At 42.2% G+C, this 21,298-nt stretch overlaps 1 protein-coding gene and 1 long non-coding RNA gene across 18 annotated transcripts in view; one reads left to right on the top strand and one right to left on the bottom strand.

Annotated features, from left to right (window-relative positions):
- Nfib (nuclear factor I B) overlaps window positions 1-21,298 on the bottom strand; it is a 442,869-nt gene that overhangs the window by 224,159 nt on the left and 197,412 nt on the right. For 9 of the 15 annotated variants that reach the window (XM_074051836.1, XM_074051837.1, XM_074051840.1 and 6 more), the window contains exon 2: window positions 6,768-7,299. In XM_074051836.1, the coding sequence (XP_073907937.1) occupies window positions 6,768-7,299 (532 nt within the window). The other 6 variants (XM_020164693.2, XM_020164694.2, XM_074051849.1 and 3 more) reach the window with 5 other exon arrangements.
- LOC141415428 (uncharacterized) overlaps window positions 16,747-21,298 on the top strand; it is a 77,870-nt gene continuing 73,318 nt past the window's right edge. For all 3 annotated transcript variants that reach the window (XR_012440436.1, XR_012440435.1, XR_012440434.1), the window contains exon 1: window positions 16,747-17,063. This is a non-coding gene — a long non-coding RNA (uncharacterized lncRNA). The remainder of the gene's footprint in view (window positions 17,064-21,298) is intronic.

Raw genomic sequence — 21,298 nt, 5'->3', positions numbered from 1 at the left:
ACCACGTTGCCACAGAAAAGTGAGCACAATCAAGAGGAAGTGTCTCTTCTTGCTATGCTTGGCGTGAGGCATGCTGCTGTAATAACTCAAGTTTCCGATCGCACAACCACTAGTCCTTGAGAGTTCTAAAATTATTCCTCCTCCGCAAAGATGGAGGGGAAAAAGTTGGAAGGCTTGCTTTGAACACTGTGCTGGCTAATCATTTGCTCTGCCACAGCAAATACACAGAAAAGCCCTCAAGTGTCACAGGTTCTTCTCACATCAGCTTCACACTGGGATACGCCATTCTTTCAGAAATAAAAGAAACTTTTTCTCCAAACCTAGTTTCTCAGCAAGAGGATCCCCACCCTCGCTTTGGTCACTTTCAGGTATTTAATAATTACCTATTTCAATAAATTGCTATTGCTACTCTTTGTAAACCTTAAGCTTCAAACAAAGCAAGAATTATTCCTTTGATGTTATCATGTAAGCACTGTGATGACAGAAATGAAAACTAACTTATCTCAATTTTTAAGAATTCCAGAGAATTCTCACTCCCTCCCTGAGGGTCGCTCGCTCTTCAGGTACTGAAATTCTAACAGGTCAACACAGGTGGCAAGAGGAAGAGTGTCATGAAACAAATAGGTTTTTCAACCCTCCGACTGACATTTTTCAATGTCATTTAGCTGAAGGATACTTTATGAGGAGCGAGACCTTACTAAGTTGAGTATTTTGGATGGTTGTTTAAATTAGAGTGCCAAATTCAAAAGGAAAAAGTTAATGGAGAGATAAAACTTTAATTTCCTGCTGGCAGCGTCCTCCTAAATTACAAAATTTAGGGGAAAATAAGTAAATGTTAAAATCCTACTAAATCTTTTACAAATCTATACTACCTCTGTGTTTGGATATGTTTCTTACATACCACTGCAGAAAACAGAAACTTTAAAGAATTAAAGCAGTGGCATAGATGGCCTTTTCAAGTCGAAGTCTCCAGAGACACAGCCTATACCTTCGTCTAGCAGGGTGACATCCTTCAGCAGACCCAACCATACTTCCTGTCACCACATCACCATTATTCATTAACAAAGAACACAATTTTAGTTCTGACCCCCATGGAGTTATTTGGAGTTATTTTACCACACAAGAGATACGCATGGTGTATTAAATGTGTAAATACAATCACACAAAATCTAGATAAATATTTTTATTTCAAAATTTATAGTGCTGTGTATATGAGGAAGGACATTAGGTAGGAAAAAATTCCTAATGCTGTTGGTAGGATGCATTATCAGCCTTTGCTGGCTCCAGAAAAAAGTACACATGTATTGTTTTAAATACGAAAATCCTAATTGTTGTAACAAATGAATTTCTCTCTATGTCCTCTCTTTTCTCTCTCTCTTTCTCCCCCCCTTTTAAAAAATGAGATCATATTAACAGCTATGCAAAAGCTTAGTTTGCCATATCAGAACACAGATGCCAGGCTTTCCCAGCTGGCCACCGAGGCCTCTAAGTTTAACTCCTGAGTTGTCTGCAAAACTGTCTATGGCAGGGACATCATGGCAAGCCAGGTGAACTTCTGGCCCCTTAGATTCTGTTTTCTTCTTATCAGTGAGAAAATTGCTAACTATCTTATCTTACAGTATATGTTCCCACAAAGGTCTCATTAAGTCTAGAAGCAAGACATGCCAATGAGAGCCCTTCTTTATCTTGCGAATTGTGTATAAGCAAGAATGCAAACAAACGTGCACTGGGGTTTGTGAGTTCAGTCCAGGACAGGGTGCGAGATGGGAGCTTCACAGGGTTCCCTAAATCAAACACACAAAGTACTTTTCCTACACACAAACTACATGCTCTCCCAGCATCTCACATGCAAGCACACCAAAGCTTCCTGCAGAGCAGCCTCATTCAAACAAGTTACAAGAGCTCATTTTCCTCCATAATGGGAAATACCTGCAAATGAAGTGAAATTTATTAAAATGTTAAAATGTGCTGTAAAACTTGCAAACAATTATCTACTTAAGCGTTTCATAAAGAAATAATTGTTACCCAAAAGGATTCTGAAACCTAGTAACTGAAGGAGGAAACTCATTCCTAGCATTTGCTTCCTCACTAATGACATGTGACAACCAGGAAGGGTTCTATTTCAAAAACAATAATGATTACAACTTCCCCTGTAAACAGGTCACATTTTTCACAACTTCAAAATATCCTTCAATTATTATAACATTTAACAGTAAAACAACAAAAGTTGCCATACAACAAAGGGTCACAATTTTAAGGGTTCAACAAGGCTAAAGGAAACTACTTGTTCACGACAGCAATGAAGCTGCTGAACTCTTGTCACACTCCAAAACTTGTTTAAAAAGAGTGCAAAGTACAGTCTAAAAATCACTTAGACTGATTTCGTTTAAACTCTAATCTGTTAGATTCATGACAACAGTTACTGTTTCTTGAGATCTTTAAGCTTTTTTCGTGTGTTGTGATCTCTCTCTTTCTGCAAACACTTCCCTGCCTCAGAGAAAGCCCAGTCCCCCCACCACAACCGCCCCACCTCTCCTCTCTACAGACAGGACACAGTCTGGCGACTCAAGGCCTCCCCTAGGCCAGACTTCCTTCTGTGCAGCCCTTTGGGTAGAACTGCTAATCCTTCTTATTAATTAACGAGATAATGGTGGTTAACCGAAGCAATATTAACGCTAACTATCTAGGAAACTTCAACCAAAATTATTTGAGCCTTTCGGTTGTTTTTCCCAGTATCAGAATTGTACACTAAGAATCTGGCAACATTTTTATGCAGAATTGAGAAATTCAGGAATGACTTGATTTACATCAGACCTTAACATGTAGGTTTCCTTTTTTTCCCCACATTTACACTGTTACACATTACTAACTGGAGAGGAAAAGTAAAGTCCTCTCGACATGTTGCCAGAAAATTCAGAAATGTGCAAACTGAGAGAACTAGAAACTGCATAAGAAATAAGCAGTGATGTGACTGAAAGTCAACAGTCAGTTGAAATGGATGCATTATATATCACTACACTGGGCAAGTCCTCCGCACACTTGTCATAGTATACTCTTCATCCTCTAGGATGTCTGAGTCCCAGGAAGGTGTGTTGTGCAAGGCTTGCCTGGTTTTTGTTTGGTTTTGTTTTGCTTTGCTTTCCTGAATGCAATAACAAAGACAATATGGTGAATAGGTACCACCTGCCCAAGAATCATTGGACATCTTTAATATCTTTGGGAAAATGGAGACCACTTTAGAGCTATTTTTTCTGCCACAATCCTTTTAAAAAAAGGAAACTAAAAAAAAGGAAGGGTTTTCTATTAGCTAAGGTTTGCTGCAGCAAACAAGCAAGCAGCTTTCATTCAGGGATTGTCAAAAACTTTCCAGTGTGCCCACTGCAATGCGGATGCCAACCAACGAATCAAAGGCATTCAGCAACTAGACAAAGAGGGTCTGATGCCAACCTCGGTGCCACTGGCAACCATTATTGGCATCAAACACAGTGTCTGCCTTTTTTTTCCCCCTCGCCTGGCACTTCACAAACAAAATGGCGGTTCTTGTAGCAACGAAACAGCCGAAGCGCAGCCCTCTGAATCAATAACGTCAAATGATTTTATGGATTTAAACACAGTTACTCCCAAATGATGTGTACATTTTGGGTAAAGTAGGGGCATATAATTTTATAAACAACTATATTGAACATGACCCTCTGCAGCATAAAAAAATAATCAAATGGACTGAATTGCGGTCAACCAGACTATATGCATAGAAGAAGCTGAATAACAAAGACATTGAGCTTTAAAGAAAATACTGCCCTGTGATGCAAAAGCCTAATAAACTATCTATCAAAAATGATTTCAAAATGGATCAATTTTTTCCCAAAACCATATCACATACAGATGTAGCACTACAATTTGTGTCAAAGCTCTAGTAACTCTTTCCACATTTCAGAAAAGATGAGGTCGCTGGGCATGAAAAAGGAAGGAAAAAAGTGTGGGTTGAACCAAAAGAGAAAGAGGGAGAAAGGAAAGCCTAGGAAGTTGGTCAACAATGGAACTTATTATATGTTGGTCTTTATTTCATCCGCCAAACGAGATACAGTATGTGGTCTTATATGAGTAACCAAGAGGACTACTGACATTTCTAGATCTGGAAATTGTCAATACATTGTAACATCACTCCACACTGCAATGCGGATGCCAACTAACAAATCACAGGCATCCTGAGCTAAACAAAGAGGGTCTGATGCCAATCCTGGTGCCACTGGCAACCATCTTTGGCATTCTCTCTGTTCTTTCTCATGTTTTTCCCCCAGTTTTTTAGAAGTAGAGAGAGAGAGAGAGAGAAAAGGGGGGAAAGGTAATTTTGTTGTTCATTCTGTTGCATTTTTCCATTATAATTTTTCCTTTCATATTTTCCATTATACTTCTTTACTTAATTTATAAAACAGACTTAAGTAGGTTTTCATGTACTTAAGAAGAGAAATAAAAAGTCATATGGGAGATATGTAACTCTCTGATTGACTACAGACTTATCTTTAAAAACCTGCCTTCTTTAATCAATTGCACTACAAAATGACATAATTAACCTACACTTGACAAATAAAAAGCTATAAATTTTGAAAAAGAGAAAACACAAAAGCACTCTGATGTGACTTTTTCAAAGAAAGAGCCACCAGATGTTAAGAGGAAATGATGCAGAGGCAGGTAGTAGAAAACACAAATTATTAGCTGCACCAGCATAAAATGATAAAAAAAAGTTCTTACCATAGAAATTGCTGAGATCACAACAAAATCACTGTTTTATCTGAAAGTGTGGGCTCCAAGAGTTTCTCAAAACTTTATGGTTATCATTACCAATGGTACAATGCAGACAGTATTTATGCTTTTTTCTCTTTTAATCTGTCTTCACAAATCCAAAGGATACGTTCTTTATTGTCAGTTCATCAAAACTGCCTGCCCTGGAAGTAGATATGCATGCATGCACACCTCAAGGGCTAGCCTCCCAACAAGTTAAAAATGTGAGCCAGCAGAGAGGCAGTTGCGAATCTTCCCTCTCTATATTAAAAAGTTGCACGACCCACTTTCTAAAACTTTCCTTCTAGCCTCACTTTTGCAACACAGTTACAACACATTTATAGTCAATCCAACACACACACCCACATACACACACACACACACACATATATATATATATACATAGCCCACCTTAACATGTCACCTCCTAGACAGCTGTCAATCAAATTAAGTGTCATGTGCTCATGAGCTATTACTTTAGGACACAGAGGATGAAATTATATTTTCCCCCAACCATCATTATTTTAACTTGACTTCTTAAATGCACAGAAATAGTAAATGCAATTTTTTTAAGAAAATACAGTATTTCCAAATGAGTGATGTCTAGAACCATCATTTAAAATCAGATTAAAGCTTTTTAAATGATATTTAAGTGTACCTCTAAATCTGTACCAAGGAAATATCATGACAAAAAGTACATAGGAAATACCTAGATTTCTGAATCAAAAGAGTAATTTTTATATTTTACCTTTTTGGATGATAATAAAGTACATAGCAATTTGCTAAATCCTACATTCATATAATGAACATCAGATAACTGTCTGCCACCTGGCTATCTGCAGGCCATTTTCCCTGCTGCCAGACCAAGTTCAGATATGACCCACCATCTGTGGCAGCTCAAACTTCAGGCCACTTTGGTATGCTGTTTTTTTAAGTGATGTTTTACTATGAACTGTTGCTAATGCAAAGACATCTATATCTTGACACACTGACTTGAAGAAAATAAATTGTTACCTACTTAAGGAAAATATTTTAAGAAAAAAATAATAAGGAAACATATTTCATGAATTCAAAAAATACTCAGCAACATTGCCTATTTTGAATTGGGCAGGCAGCAATTATACCACTCTCTTTAGAGAGTACTTTAAAACATCAGTATGGTATGAAGTTTTTGCATTCTTTTTGAGATTTATTTTAAACCAGTGTAACCAGTCCACTTTCTGTTTTTGTTCTGTAATGTTCTGTAAGGAAAGCTGCAACTTTCCTCCTTGGTAAGTTTCATGAAATCACTTTCCAAGTGAAGTAACAATATACAGTGTTCCCAAGTCACTCTGGGAAAATATTACAAATTATTTAAACAAGAACTATATTCCATTAAATATACAGTGAATATTGCACAATCCAAAGTAGGTGTTGACAGAAATATTAAAATTAAATAAATATAGGTCTACGTAAGATATACATTTTGGTAGTCACTATCTTCAGCATTTTGTAATAGTAAATGATAATCCTGTTTTCACTGCTACAGCACTAGATTCCTGAAACAAGTTCATCTCCCTCATTAGTTAAGAGACTAATGCAAAGACTTTAAAGAGCGGTTTGACTATTCATAAATAAAGTTACATTTTCAAATCAGAAAAAGACAACTAGGTATGAGAAATGTAGCGTAGCATAGAAAATGAAGTGTAATAAACTATATGTTTTAGGGTATTATGTCTCCTCATATATTTAAAAAAAAAAAAAAACACATGCCTTTTTGGTCTTTCTTTAAATATCCAAGCCTACCCAGGTGTGACTGCTCCATGTCTATTTACAGGGCTCGCACATGGCAGTGGATGTCTGAGTGTAACCGGGCACACCACTGTACCCAGAGAGAGCAGAGGGTATCAAGGAGCCTTAAGGACCATCTAACCCAAGCCAGACATTCCATCTATGGCCGTTTGTGGACAGTGTTTTCGGTGCTAGAAGAAAGAACAATCTGCTCCTACCTTGCTCCTGCACGTAGTATGCCAAAAACAAATCAAGTTCCTTAACTGATACTGTGATATGATGTGGCTGGACACATAGTGCTGGGTTTGTGCAGTGTGGGGATTTCATGAGACGCTCTCCATCGGTACTTTCCAAAGGGATGCCTTTGAACAGGATCACCATGACTAGATCCAGACGCCAGACTTTGTCTGCCTGTCGCAGGCAGTCGATTCTCCTAATCTTACCCTTCTGGTCAGGATTGGATAAGACACAGCACGGGTGCTTCTTGCCAGTCACGGTGAGCACAAAGTCCTCTCGGTACTCCTGGCGGATATCTTTGCGCAGTTTGGCCAGGAGCCTGGATGCCCACTTCTGTTTGATTTCAGGCTTTTCACTGAGAAGCTCATCTTTGACTGCTCTTTCTTCATCCTTTGACATTCGCTTCTCATGCTTTTTAAAGTACTTGCGTTTTCGAGCCTGCAGGTTGAACCAAGTATAGGCAATTGCACGGACATGAGGAAGAAGTGCCTCGATGAATGGGTGAAATTCATCCTGTGGAAGATGAGTGGGGGAAGGAAGAGGTACAGACAGTCAGTTTAATTTCAGATGCTCAAAGAATAAGACCATAATCTAGTCCCAATTCAGTACAAAAAAAGTTATGCATGAAAATAACATTTTTCTCTTATTTAAAACGATCAAAATAGCAGGACAAGAAGAAAATAAAGTATGCCCGGCCTCCCCCTCTCCACCAAAACTCACAAGTTGATTCTCCTTCCTACAAAGAAAATAAGGTTTTATTTTGTATTTTCACTCTGGCCCCATCCCCCTCATTCCCACCCCCAGGCCAGGCATTCTACATTCTTTAAAAACATATGCAACCAAGGTGCTTGGCACCCAATTTAATATTTAAATATTTGAATGACCAACCAACACTGTGCAGTACCATTTCACAAAGAACACAGTGAGATTTTTTTTTTAATCGGAGCAGAGCTTCTCAGAAGACAGAAACGATGGCACAGTTCATTTCTCTTCTCTGTGGCACAGAAACACAAAGCACAGAGATGCTCAGTGTAATGTCACACACTTCCCGCTTTTGGAGCATGCTCTCAGCAAGAGGCTGCTGGTGGCACAAAGAGCATGCGCCATTAAACTTGATCCATTTTCTTATCAAACGTCCAACATTCCAACACTGAAACAGCACCATTCCAAGAGTGGTAACTAGAGAAACCGGTATACAGTGAGGGAAAGTGGGCACAGGACGCAGCTTGTCGTATCAGTGTCCTGAAAAGGTTTCCATACTTTAAGCTGCATTCTCTCCCTGCACCCCCAACACCAGCTTGCAACACACACACACACACTCACACACACACACTCACACACTCATGCTCTCTCATAAACACACTCTCTTGCATTTTTAAATAGAAGTTTTTAAAGTTGAAAACAAAATTACCTAACTGTTCTTGTGGCAGCTTTCCTATACAATATGAAGCCCCACAGAGTCAGTTAATTTGTTAACTGATCACATGAGGATGGTGATTAATTCTAAACCCCTTAAAAATCAATCTGAGGTGAACAATGAAAAATGGCAACTTGGCACCAACTTTGCATTCTTTGTGTCTCTTCATGCTGTGGCAGAGTGACACCAGGAGTGCTCTGCTGGTCAGTGACTGCTTTTGTGGAATCCATACAATTCCTGTGCCACGTAGGTAGATTATCGGATGGACAGGGCTACGGGTTCACATGTGCATGAGCTTGTGAATCTTAAAGTGTGCAGATTATATAGTACCCGGCTTTTGAATTAACTGGTTTACCTTTAGGCCCTGCCTGTTTCAGCTAAGCTTTTCTAAGGCAGGGGGCAGTGAGGACTGGCAGATCATCTTCACTTACAGATATTTCAAGTTACTTCCATATGCAGGTGGTTTCATTACTTCCTTACTTAAGTAAAACCTGTTTTATAAGCTTAGGCCTATAGCTGTTCAGAAAGAGCATAATATCCCATGCAAGCAATAAGTATGGATGCAATAAGCCAAGATCTAAAGCGAATGAGAACTTCCAATGAGGCCATTTTTTTCTGCTCACATTGACTATATTGTCATCCCAGCCACAAAATAACTTTCTCTGATTTCATCCCAAGTTAGAATGTATACATTCATGTGAGTTACCCTTAACTGTGTGGAGCAAATTCTACTAAACCAGCAGAATAATTGTTCCATTACGTAAAGATGGGGAAAGTAAACTAATGACACTCTAACAAAGAAGGTGCTCCCAAAATTCCATGAAGCTATGAATGCACTTTTCAGATGAAACCAAAGTTCCAATGCTAAAGACTGCAACATGTTTGTAGTTTGCAGTTCAGACACAAAAATAGGTATATGTTCTATCCAATCAACAATGTAGTCAAGTATTCTAACATATTGCCGTAAAATGTTCCTACAGCAGAAGTATGAATCAAAATTTTATAACAATACAGAATGCAGCTGATTACATCACAGCATGAGGCATAACCAAATGCCATAGAGGAAATCATTAAACCGATCAGTAGTTTCCAGCAGAGATTTGAACAATTCAGTTACTATGTGAGCACACTAAACTAGGCCATGGAAAGAGTTAAACCACAATCTGTTCTTTGTGTGGGAAGGCAGCCCTGCTCACAGCAACCACAGCCCATGATAAGACCTCCTATCTCCATACACTTTCTGATGCCATGCTTTTAGCTTTCACTGTAACTATAAAAACTTTGTTTATCCCCCCTTCGAAATATATGCAAAAGGAAAGCCTGCTCAAGGAAATGTGAACTTAAACATGCTTTGGAACTCACTTCCTATGATATGACTTTTTACTATGATTTATTGGTATGACTAAAAAAATGCATATATGCACTCATAAACTAAAAACTTAAGAATGTAGGGAGTGTATGAGGAAGCTCTGTCTCACTCATTTTAGTTTTGCCATGCTTTTTAAAAAGCAGTATTATTTTAATGGATAGATATTAAGCAATTTGATAACACTTAAGTACTTACGTTCTTAAGTACTATGTTCAGTGACATTTCATTTTCTTCTAAAAACATAGTTTTGATTAAATGTGTTTTGAGTTTCAATATTTGACCAAACATCATCTATCATGTAACAAATTTCAAAAATTTAACAAATTATGTTAAACAACCAGAATGCAAATTTGAAGGTTGAATTTAGAAGCTCTTAGCCAATGCACACAAAGCACTGTTGCCTTGAGTTTACTGTCAGTGATGCCAAATATTGTTTTAAAAAACACACATTTTTTTTTCTTTACTGATAAACAGAAGTAGCAAACTTTCTCAGGCCACTAGTTTGCCTTGTTAATATCTCTAGGGCCTTACGATCATGTGGATTCCTTTTAAATGAAACACTTACTTGATAAAGAGACATATTCCCCCAAAATGGTATTAAGTGGAGATTTGCAATATGTCACATATATTTTTGCATTAACATGTCTAAATGTCATCTTCCATGTGCCACTGTTTCTAATGCTGACTAGCAATATATTCTTAACGATTATGAGTAATGTGAACGTACAGCACAGTAACTGTCCTCATCCAGAAAAAAAATGATTAAGTTATACGAACATCCTAACTAATGGATTATTAGCACAGAAACACTAAATAATTACTAAAAATATTTTTTAAATTGAACCATGTAAGTGACTTAAAGGCTCTACACTAAGGTAATATGCAAGCACACTCTTTGACAATTTTTATTAAAATATGTTCACATTTAGTGATCTTTCTCTTATACAACTTCTTTAGTTGAACTAAAGTGATAAAATAAACAGGCAAGTTACAAATTTCAAATATAAAAGTAAACAGTCTAATTTGACTTGGCATATTTATTTTTTCTTCATGGAAACAATGGCTTCCAGGAAAGGAATGGAAAATTAGAGCACTATAGAGGTGGAACACTAAACACTAGGTGTTCTCGGAGCATCATCTGTATGCAACAATAAACCATGAAAAAAATTACCTAAAGAACAGAATGACAATAAAAGAAAAAAATTAAATGTTAGCATGTCAATTGAAGGTTCTAATATTAAAGGCTTATATTATATTTAGAAAAGGCAAATATTAAATCCTACGATGACTCAATATTCCTTTTTCATTTGGCTTATACTGATTAATAAATGCTGATTTATATTGATACTGCAGCATACCATTTTGCTATATATCAACTTTAATAGTAGCTCCTTTTAAGTTAAAATTCTTTCTAAAACCAAGATGGCTTAATGCAAGAACTGAGATACTTTTTTAAAGTTTCCAACAAATTAGGGTGTCACTTTACTTTGCAATTGCATGTCCTAAAACATGTTCTGCTATATCTATTATGCTCTTGTAACACAAAACTAAACTATGGATCTGATACAAAAGTAGCACTGTGAATGTGCCCTCCCTTTTGAAATACCTAGCACTACCTATAAAGTCACACAGAGATTATTAGTTAAGTGAGAATTTGAAAGCTAAAATTCCTTCTCTGGCATAGGCCTTAAATTCCAAAAACAGTTTTAATACATCAACCCAGGTTTGTATTATTAAAGTACCAAAGAATATTTAGTCATTGTGAAGTAGTGTTGGTACATATGTATCCTTGAATACTGATGCGATAGTTGAATGATTATGCTATACGTGCTCCGAATATTCCATATGTCGGACTGCTGCAATATTATTTTTAGCACACACAAATTAAGATAAAGCAAGGTACTTTTTAATTTAATGCAATGGCTAGTAGCATTTCCAAAAAAGCCAATACTGGAAATAAAGATATGAAAAAGCACACAATTATTTAGTCCTTTACAGGTGATGCAGTACTTTGAAAGTGAAAAGCTTACTTTCATCTGTTTTATTGGATCCCATGTAAAAATAATATAAATGGACGTGGTTTACTAGAAAGAGGAAAAAATTCTGCTGACAGGTAATATTAAAGGTAACTTTTCCAACTACAGGCAATTCGTTATACCTGAAACAGTTTCATCGTAATCATTGTCTACTATCAGTCATAGCTTTTAAAATACAAAAAACTCTGCAACCCATTTTTCCAGTTTTGTTAAATTAAAGTGCACGTTTACTTGCTTAAAATAGCCATATCTAAATTAATCATACTCAGATGCCAAACAAAATATAAACAATAAAAAATGTGTCAGCCAAAAAGCTACAGGACTGTATCCAATCACTGAATAAGCCTTATCATTGTTTTCATCTTCATTCACAATTTATGAGTGCCTCAGTCCTTTTGAATCACAATGGTTTCTAATTGTCATACAATTGAAATCTTAATTATTTGTCCATTATAAAAATGCATCACTGTGATACTAGATTTTTGAACAGTCAAAACTAGCCAACGCTTCTTTAGCTCTTCAGTTTGTATGACGTTAAAGAAAATAGTTACCAATTATTAATCATGTCACAAACTCTAATAGCTGAAGTCAACTGTCTCATAACTTTAAAGATTTAAAGTATTCCTTCAAGTAACAATTCTGCACAAAGCTGTTTAGTTAGTTCACCAGTTCATTGGGCAGCGAGGAAAACTGCGCCCAGGTAAGTCTGTTCGGCCTCTCCACTTTTCCATTTGACTGTATGGTTGAAAGTGATAGGAATTGTATATGTGTGTGTGTGCGTATTAAGTCAGTGCATTTTTCTTTTTAATTTCACAACATTACTCCTAAGGTCTAAGGGCAATTTCCAAAACTAAAGGGAAAAAAAAAAGACCCTACTTTCCTAGCATTACTTTATGCCTTACGAACTATGCCCAACTATCACCAACTGTCCTAAAGTCCACAGCCAACTAAACTCTTGGCAAGATAAAGACCGCTCTGTGGTGCGGTCACTGTAAACCCCAAAGTGCGGGCCACGACGGACCAGGACTTTAGGTACCCAAATAAAGCAAAGGAATGGGTCCCCGGACCCCAACCCCGGACTCGCTTAGTCGCCCGCCCACTGCCAACAGCAGAGTCTAGAGGCGCCCACACAGACTTGTGCCAGAGTCCCCTAGCCCAAGTTCACCGGCCGGTTTCAAGAGCTCGGTCCCCCCTAAAGCTGCTCTAAAGCCCGAGTCCGCCTCTGCGCGCGAGTGGCCGCGAGGAGCGGCGGGGATCCGGGACCCGGGGTGCAGCCCCGCAGCCGCCACTTGGGGGGCCACTCAGGGGCTCTCACTTGCGCGCCTTGGTTCTGCGCACCCCTGGCAGCATACCCCGGCCGGTGCCCGCTCTCACGGTGCCCAGGGCGCGGGGCCGGGCGCGCGCGGCGGCCGTGGGCGAGGGGCCTTGCGCAGGCTCCCACGCCGCCCCGCAAAGCTTGCCGCAACTCCTGATCACTTCTCCGTGGGACGAAGATGTGCTGAGGTTAACTAAAGCCGCTAATTGTCCCCACGATGAGAGCAACAAAACAAAACAAAAGGCGTATGGGGCCATAAAGAAAGCTCGAGAAAGCGACCGAGACATGTACCTGAGTGAGACAGATGGGAGAATACATCATGACTTCGCCTTAAAACGCACTTTCCCGGAGATGCCCAAGAAAATCTTCGAGAAGCAAGACTTTCATCTATTCATTTTACAGTCATCTGAGCCCCGCGATGCGATCAATCAGGACGGGGCTGTGCGCCGGATCACCGCAACTTCACAACAAACCCAGTCCTCCTTAAATAGCCAAAGATTCAAGTTCACTCGGCGTGCTAGATTTCCCGGGGTGAAATCCAATCTACACTTTTAACCCTCTTGCAGTCCGGGAGCGCTGGCCGTGCTCGCCGAGGCCGCCGCCGCCGCCGCCGCCGCCGCCGCCGGTGTTGGCTGCCTTTCGCCTGGGTTTGGGGATTTGTTTTCTGTTTTGCAGTTGGTGTTGGTGTTGGGGGCTTGGGGGTGCGCGAAGGTTCGGTGTGGGTTGGATTGGGGTGATGGTTGATGGTGAAATGCTTTTTTAAAAAAAGGCGGGGAGGGGGACGCAGGAGGGCGGGCGGCCTGCAGAGCAAGGAGAATGTGTCACCGCGCTGGGAAAGTTCAAGGTTACAGCCCAGAACACTGCGGCAGGATCCCGGAGTGGTGATCGCAGGCGAAACTTTGCCGCGAGCCGACCATGTGTGTGCGCGAGGGGGAGCGTGAGCGAGTGCGCGCGGGTGGTGGGGCGCGCGCGCGCGCGCGCGCGCGCGAGGGCCGGGTGGGGGCAGGGTGGGGTGGGGGAGAAGGGAGAGGCCGGGGTGAGGGAGGGGGTACGAGCGCAGATCTCTCGGGCGGAAGAGGCTTGCGGCGCGCGGTCCCCGGCTGCAGCCGCCGCCTCCCGCGCCGGCTCCTCCGCGCCTGCCTACCCGCCTCCCGCCTCGCCCCGCGTCTGACCCGGCCGAGCGAGGAGGCTGCTGCTGCTGCTGCTGCTGCTGCCCGCAGCCCAGGGGGATCGAAACGATCTCCTGAAAAAAAAAATCCCAAACGATAAATCCCGTTCTCCTGCTTGACTCCAAACTCCTCTCTTTTCTGTTCTGGGCTCTTTTTTCCCCTCCCTCTCTCGCTTTCTTTCGTTGCAAAACTTGGAAGTTGAAAAATTCACCGGTTCCACCCTCTGGACCCCGCTCGAGCTCTCTCCAAATCAGACTTAAGGATTGTTTTATTATTTAATTACACAATCATCGCTTTACTCCTCCTCCTGCAAACGCGCATTCCTTTTGCACCAGTCTCTCCACACCCCCGCCCCCCACCTTCCTCCTCCTCCTGCGCCTCTCTCTCCTCTCTCCTCTCTCGCTCTCTCTTCTCTCTTTTACCCTCAGTCCCCCACTCTCTCCCTCTTATTTGTTAAAGGTATCATACCGGTGTAATAGTACTTTTTTTTAATAGCTTTTCTTTCTGCCACCCTTCCCACACCCCGAAATTGCGCCCTGGAAGTGGTATTTCGGTGCTCGCTGCGAACTCTGAGCCGCGGGAACATCCTAGTTGAAGAAGCACTGAGCAGCTCTAGGCTCGAGAAAGGAACAAATGGAAAATTCCCTCACACCCAAGGCCGCCCCGGGGCTGGGGCTGGGGCGCCGACACTCGCACCACGGGCGGGCGCGGTCCGCCTAGCCTGCAGTTGCAGGAAAGGAGGGGGGCTAGAAGGCGGAGGCCTGAGAGAACTTGGGCTCAAGTAGTTGGGGCGCACCGACGCGGACATGGGGGGGCCACGGCGCCCAGCCCCTGTCTACCCGGCCCTGAGCACGCGATCGCGAGTAAGGAAGGGGTGCGGGGTCCTTCTGGGTCTCCCCAACTATGCCGAAGCGGCGCGCGACGCTTCGCCGCGGTTTGCCGCCCTCCCTGGGGGTGCCCGGGGCACGTGGCCTCGCTCGGAGCAGAAGGACCGGCCGCGCCGCTGCCGCCTCCGGCTCCCTCCTCCCGCTCTCTCTTGCAGCTTGGCTGGCTGAGTCCCAATCCCCACCCCACTCCCCACCCCCCAGTGCCCGGGGCGCCGGCGGAAAGCGGCTCTCTCCCCGCAGGGGTGCAGGCAGGGCGGGGCCCTGGCTGCGGGACGGGCGCGCGCCCGGGCGCGAGCGCGGGGTGCGTGTGCTGCTACAGCCCTCCAGAGGTCGCGGGACCGGAGCCTCTGGGCGCCCGCCTCACTCCCGCGACGCTGCCCCGCCCCCTCCCGGGCCTGGAGCTGCAGCCCAGAGTGAATGAACTTGATTTTGGGGATTTTGAGGGAGGCGGCTCGCCTTGCACCCTTACATACTTACATACACACACACACACACACACACACAACCCCCCCCCCACACACACTGCTCCCCAAATTCCGGCTTTCTGCACGGGGTGGGTGGGGAAGTGGAGGAATCAAAGGCTGTCCAGACAATGGAGAAAAGAAAAGTGAGTGCCTGGGGCTCGGCGTCTACCTAGCTGGGGGCAGCTGGGGCCCTGAAGGGGCCAGGACTGCCCATCTCTTGGGCGGGGTCGCCCCCGCTCTCAATGGTGCTGTCACAGTGTTTCGAGGCTCGCCGCCTCTGCTCCTTCCCTCTTACCCTCGCTCTCGATTTCTGCCAACTTTCTTCTCTCTCAGCCTTTCCTGCTTCTACCCACCGTCCCCCCTTTTTCTCCCCCAGCGGACCTGAAGGAACCAGTGACTTTTTCCTTCACCAAGTGGGAGTTATCCACATCAAGCATTTCACAACGACACATCAAGAAAAGTAGGCAGGTTCAAGTCAACCATGAAATGGTCACTTTTTAACCCCGTCCTGTCCTCATTAGGGAAATGCTCAAACACAGTCCGTTTTCAAAAAGCGTCTTAATGAGGCGAGCTTGCCAAGTCTACCAGCTGCAGCCCCCGTAAACCAAGAGCCCAAAAAAGAAAAGCGCTGGGGGTGGGGAGCTGAGACTGGGGAAGAGGGTTGTTGGTCCGGGAGCACAGGTAAAGTGGGGAAACTGTGAGAACTCTGCAAAGTTAACCCTTTAGGGCATGCGCCGCAGGGGGCAGCCCCCCCTACTCCCAGGGAAATCCTCTAGTCAGCGTTCTGACAACGTTAATTTCCTTTGTGCCGGTCATTTCTTCTTTTTGAAAAGCTGGGATAAAGTTGACAGTCTTTATAGATGAAAGAAGTGAGGTGACAGTCGGGTTAATCCAAACAAATACTCGTTTCTCTCTCGTAAATTTTAGGCAACCTCATCTTAAATTTAAAAAGAAAACGACGAGCCAACGCAAAGCATCAGTTTATACTGCAGAATACAAAATGCTGCATCCCCTTTCTCACCCTCACCAGATTCTGCGGGGAGGGGGCGGGGAAGCTGTACTGATAATACCAGCTTTAACTACTGGAGTTTCCCTTTGAACAAATACTCAATTTAACTGGAGTTAATTTACCATAAAAGACATTCCCCTTGGCACGAATGCACTCATGTCCTTGAACACACCTCTTTGAATGCCCAGACTCTTACAGGAGCCATTATTTCGGGGTCTCTTTAAAAATCCAGTGCCCATCTCTCTCCTTCCCTCCCTCCCTCCCTCCCTCCCTCTCTCCCTCCCTCCTCACCACACCACCCCCAGTGAAATCCTGGCACCCAGAGAGCACTCTTTTCAGCCAGAGAGCCCAGAACCAGCCCTTGTCCCCTGGCAAAAGAGGCCCAGAGCTGGGCCCAAGGCAAGTGTCTCCAGACATCGCTACTCCTCCTCTCCTTTTTAGTCTCCCTTCCCAACAGAAACCATTTCCTTTTGCCACTAAAACTAGGTTGCATCCAAAAGTTTCACACAAGCTTTTTTAAAAGGGAAAAGCGAAAAATTGACAACTATTACACAGAAGAAGTCACAAAAGCTGCAGCAGACCAAGGGCTAAAGAAGCAGCATCAGACCCAGGTAAGACCCCAGAGAAGAGAAGACAGTCTGAGCCTCCCAGGCCCATGCCTTAGAGGCTCGAATCTCTTTCAGGTGTCCCTTGTTTGTGTTTGTACAGTACTTATGGCTGGGTACATTTTTGATGGCCACAGGAGGATGCTTGGTAGTTTGGACTTTTGTTTCCAAAAAGATGAAAATGAGAAAGCATATTACTGCTGTAGTAGTGAAGTGAGGAAAACCAAAAAGGAGTGAAAAATGAGCAAGAGACATCCTGGAAGGGAGGGTTTAAGGGGGACTCAGTATATACGGCCTTGACTGTCAGACCTCAGAGCCACAGTCAGGATAGCTGACATCCCTCAAAGCACTACTTCTTGTCCAGCCAATGCTATCCATGGTCACTGCAGGCCTTCCCAGGAAGAACTCTAGGAGAGTCTTCTATAATTGAGGGACTGGTGGATTAGGGTGCATGGGACATCTGGTTAGTCTGGCTTCTCTCAGCCCTTGTCAGCCACCTTTGCTTGGAGAAATACCAGTCTTTTACATTGCAAGTAGTAGAGAGGAGGAACTGGGAAGGTGCATGCATTTTATTCACTTTCCCTTTTTTGCAGCATGTCTAGATTATGGTTTTAAAGTGTCTCTGAAAAGTTTCTGATACTGCCCAAGTCGGCCAAACACTCAGACTTTGCCACTTACTTCTAAACTCTCTGTTCTTCCTCTCTCACACTGAAAGGGTTAGAGCACTGGTATGACAGGGCACCCCATTCACCCCCAAACCTGGCTGAAGAGCTGGAAAAAAGCCAATAGCTCCTTCAGCAACAGGAAAATCTGATGTGTCAGTATTGCTAATAATCTCCCTAGATCACCTCTTTACTTTAGACTAACTTATTGGGGAGGGGAAGGGTGGGGTCTTTTCTGATAGAAAGTTTATTGATTTCTTAAAAAAAAAAAAAAGCCAGAGCTTCAGCTGACTGGACTTTTCAAAACCCAACTGAAAATTAAGAATAAACATTGTTACCCAGTTTGAGCCTCCCACTGACGCCCCAGAGAGAAGTCTGATATCTCAGGTATCTTCCTAACATTCTTTTTCTTTTACCCTTTTTCTTTCTAAAGGAATTGCAGCGACAGGTTGCAAAGCCAGTGCAGTTTCACATAAGGTTTCTTGGAGCTTAACAAAACTGTCATTTTCAATACACCCGATGACTGTTTTAGCTTTTAGCTCTTGCATGTGATTTGCAGAGAGGTTCAACAATTTCACACACCCTATCTGCATGGCCAATATCAATATTTTAAAACTAAATACAAAAGAGACAGGTGACCTCCTGACCCCAGGGAACAAGCTTGCAGAACTGCAAGTATCTTCTTCACTGTGCCCAGGGATCATTTTCCTTCCAAATGAGCCACAAAAATCATAGAAGTGTAGCCTGGAAAACACAAATTTACATCTACACGTAGCTACACCAAAATCCACTCAAAAATGCATATATAAACAACCGACAAGTACCAGGACTGCCTACACTTGATGGGAATTGCAAAATCATGCCCAACTCTCAGCCCTTAAACTCCTACTGTCAAATTAGGGTAGCAATTTTTCCCCACTAGAGAACTCACAACCTGTTAGTTTCCCTACCGTCATTGCCAGCCCTTTGCCTTTCACTGAAATGAATAAATAACCTTGGACTTCCCCCCACCCTTACCGCCCCCCAGCTGTTTGGTCTCCCTTGAGGACAAAACTAAATGAGAAAAATGACGCTGTTAATAATGTCGCTGCTGAAATGTCTGTACTCAACTATTAAAAAGAAATCCCACTAAGTCACTAAGTATGTCTTTATCTCAGGCACATTTACAACCTACAACTCTGAATATGAACACAGACTGGCCTACATGCCTCCAGTAAGGTCAGTGGGTTCCCACTTCTCTACAGAGATGAACCCAGTTCATCAACAGAGACTCTCATCTTCGGAAACATTGCCCCCCCCCAAGATTACAAACTAAGCAGTTGGCCAGTAACTTTTGCATGATTTATTTTAAACTTTGAAAATCTCCATAATAGTTGCCAGGCTTCATCCACAGTAGTACTACATAAAGTTACATTACATTCTGTCATGCACAGGGGGTTCTCTGCTGATGGAGAGAGAGGTGTAGTTACAGTGTTGCCTCTTCAAAATAGCTAACATTTAAATTAAAACTATATGACATCTTATTTCTACATGCAAATTGGCTTTTGTTGCCCATGCACATATGCTTTGTAACATATGAAAATGGATACTTTTTAAAGAGATGTTTAGAAAGCAATGTCCAAAATGGCCAAGTAGTTCTTACATTCTGTATTAAATATTTTTTAAAAAGTATTGTAGACCATCTTAAACTTTCTGCACCCTTTTTCTCTAATTCTTCCTTTGAAAACCGCTATTCTATTTCAATATCAAGACCAAATATCACAACAGAGTAGTGCATTTTAACTTTCAAACTAAAATGTAAGAAACACGTACAAAAGAAAACACAAACAACTGGGCCTATGCAAAATATACGATCGGCCAATTTATCTCTGAATGTATCTGAAACATTTTAAGAGCACAACAAGCTAATAAATTTCCAAGCAATAATACTGTCAAATTGTATGATGCCACAAACTCCAAAAACAAAGTTACAGATGTTTATGACATCACATTCACTCGAAATTATGCTGCTACTCAGTCTGACCATATTAAAATTAAATGGATGCCTATGTCTACTAAAGAATAAAAGGAATTTATTTTGGACATCAAACAATGAATCTGTCACCATTTATTGTATGAAACACTCAGCTAATCAATTTCCTATTAAAATAGCTTTCAACAATACTCAGTTTTAAAATTCATCAGGGCCAGTAAAAACCTTTCCCAGTGCACAAGAATGCAGTCCCAACCATGCACGATAATTACCGTTCTAATACTTTTATTGCCCAAGCACTTTTCCTGTGCTCCCCATCACTAGGTGGGAATCTGCAGTACATTGTATCAGTAAGTTGGAGTGCTTGACCTTTGCCCACATATGATTTAATAGGGACTTTTCAGCGCTGGAGCTTTCTCCATCTCTCATACCATTAAATGAAAACATCAAACCTCAGATGTAAAACTGGAAACCACAACGTTTTGTGTTTCACAACTCTTTGCAGTTTTTACTCAGACTGCTTAAAGGTCAGATTCTTTACTTCACAATGTTCTTCCCCCCCCCAACCCCGCCCCGTACACTAAATGCACCGGAAAGTCACAGTAATTCTGACTGATTTTTATTAAATCTTGAACTCTTCAATCACATACACATATGCACCCTGCTTATTTACACGTGCATTCTTTTCTAACCACATAAGCATGTGTATATGACTTTCTGGACTAATTCCATTTTAGAGCTGATTTAAATGTGTGTTCAAATTTGAGTTCAAAAGTTAACTTTTTCCCGCCTGTTAGAAGTTAAAGTTACAAAGGATGGTGCTATAAGATCCGTTCAAAGAAAGTCAGAGTTAATCTTGTGTATTTTGGCGCCTTTTCCCTGCCAGCTACTGTACTGGGGGGTGGGGGGGGGGAGGACTTGGAGATCTTGTCTGTCCCGTCTCAAGTTCAATGGCAGTTCTTCCAACCGGGAGGAGAAGATGGCCATGTTCACAGCCCTAATAATAATTCCGATCACGCCACTTCGGCATCTTGTGTCAAAGTCTAAACTGGCTTCCCTGCCCCCCTCAACCTGAAAGCTGCCAAGTCCTCACACTCCGCATTCAACCACAACTTAATGGATGGGATATTGTGCATTAAAATGTGTCCCAGACGCGCTGGCGAAGAGAGGACAAGGGAAAAGGCAGACACACACACACACACACACACACACACACACACACACACACACTTAGGCAGAGGGGGGAAATTCTAGAGCAGAAACAGCAGGGTGGGAATAAAAAGTATTAACATTAACATGAGCGGGAAGAAATCCATCATAATCTTGTTTTGTTTTTTGATTTTAAGAGTGGGAGAAGCTGACGGGTGGAGGGCTAACAGTCCCATGCCACAACTTTGGGAATGTGATGTGGGTGAGGGAACTAAACTCTAGAATGAACGTCGATTTTTTAAAGAACTCCAACACACTAATATGAACTGAATGGTGCTACCCTCACTTAAAAATGTATTTTTAAATAAGAATATGCAACAAAGCTATACCTCAAAATGAAGAAAATAATGCTTCAGGAAAGCAAATTGGCTACATGGTACGATTAAAGCATTATTTGT

The sequence above is a fragment of the Castor canadensis genome, chromosome 13 (genome assembly GCF_047511655.1).
Source record: "Castor canadensis chromosome 13, mCasCan1.hap1v2, whole genome shotgun sequence".
Taxonomy (NCBI): domain Eukaryota; kingdom Metazoa; phylum Chordata; class Mammalia; order Rodentia; family Castoridae; genus Castor; species Castor canadensis.
The sequence above is the reverse complement of the archived record's forward strand: the minus strand, read 5'-3'. Positions and strand labels throughout refer to the sequence as shown.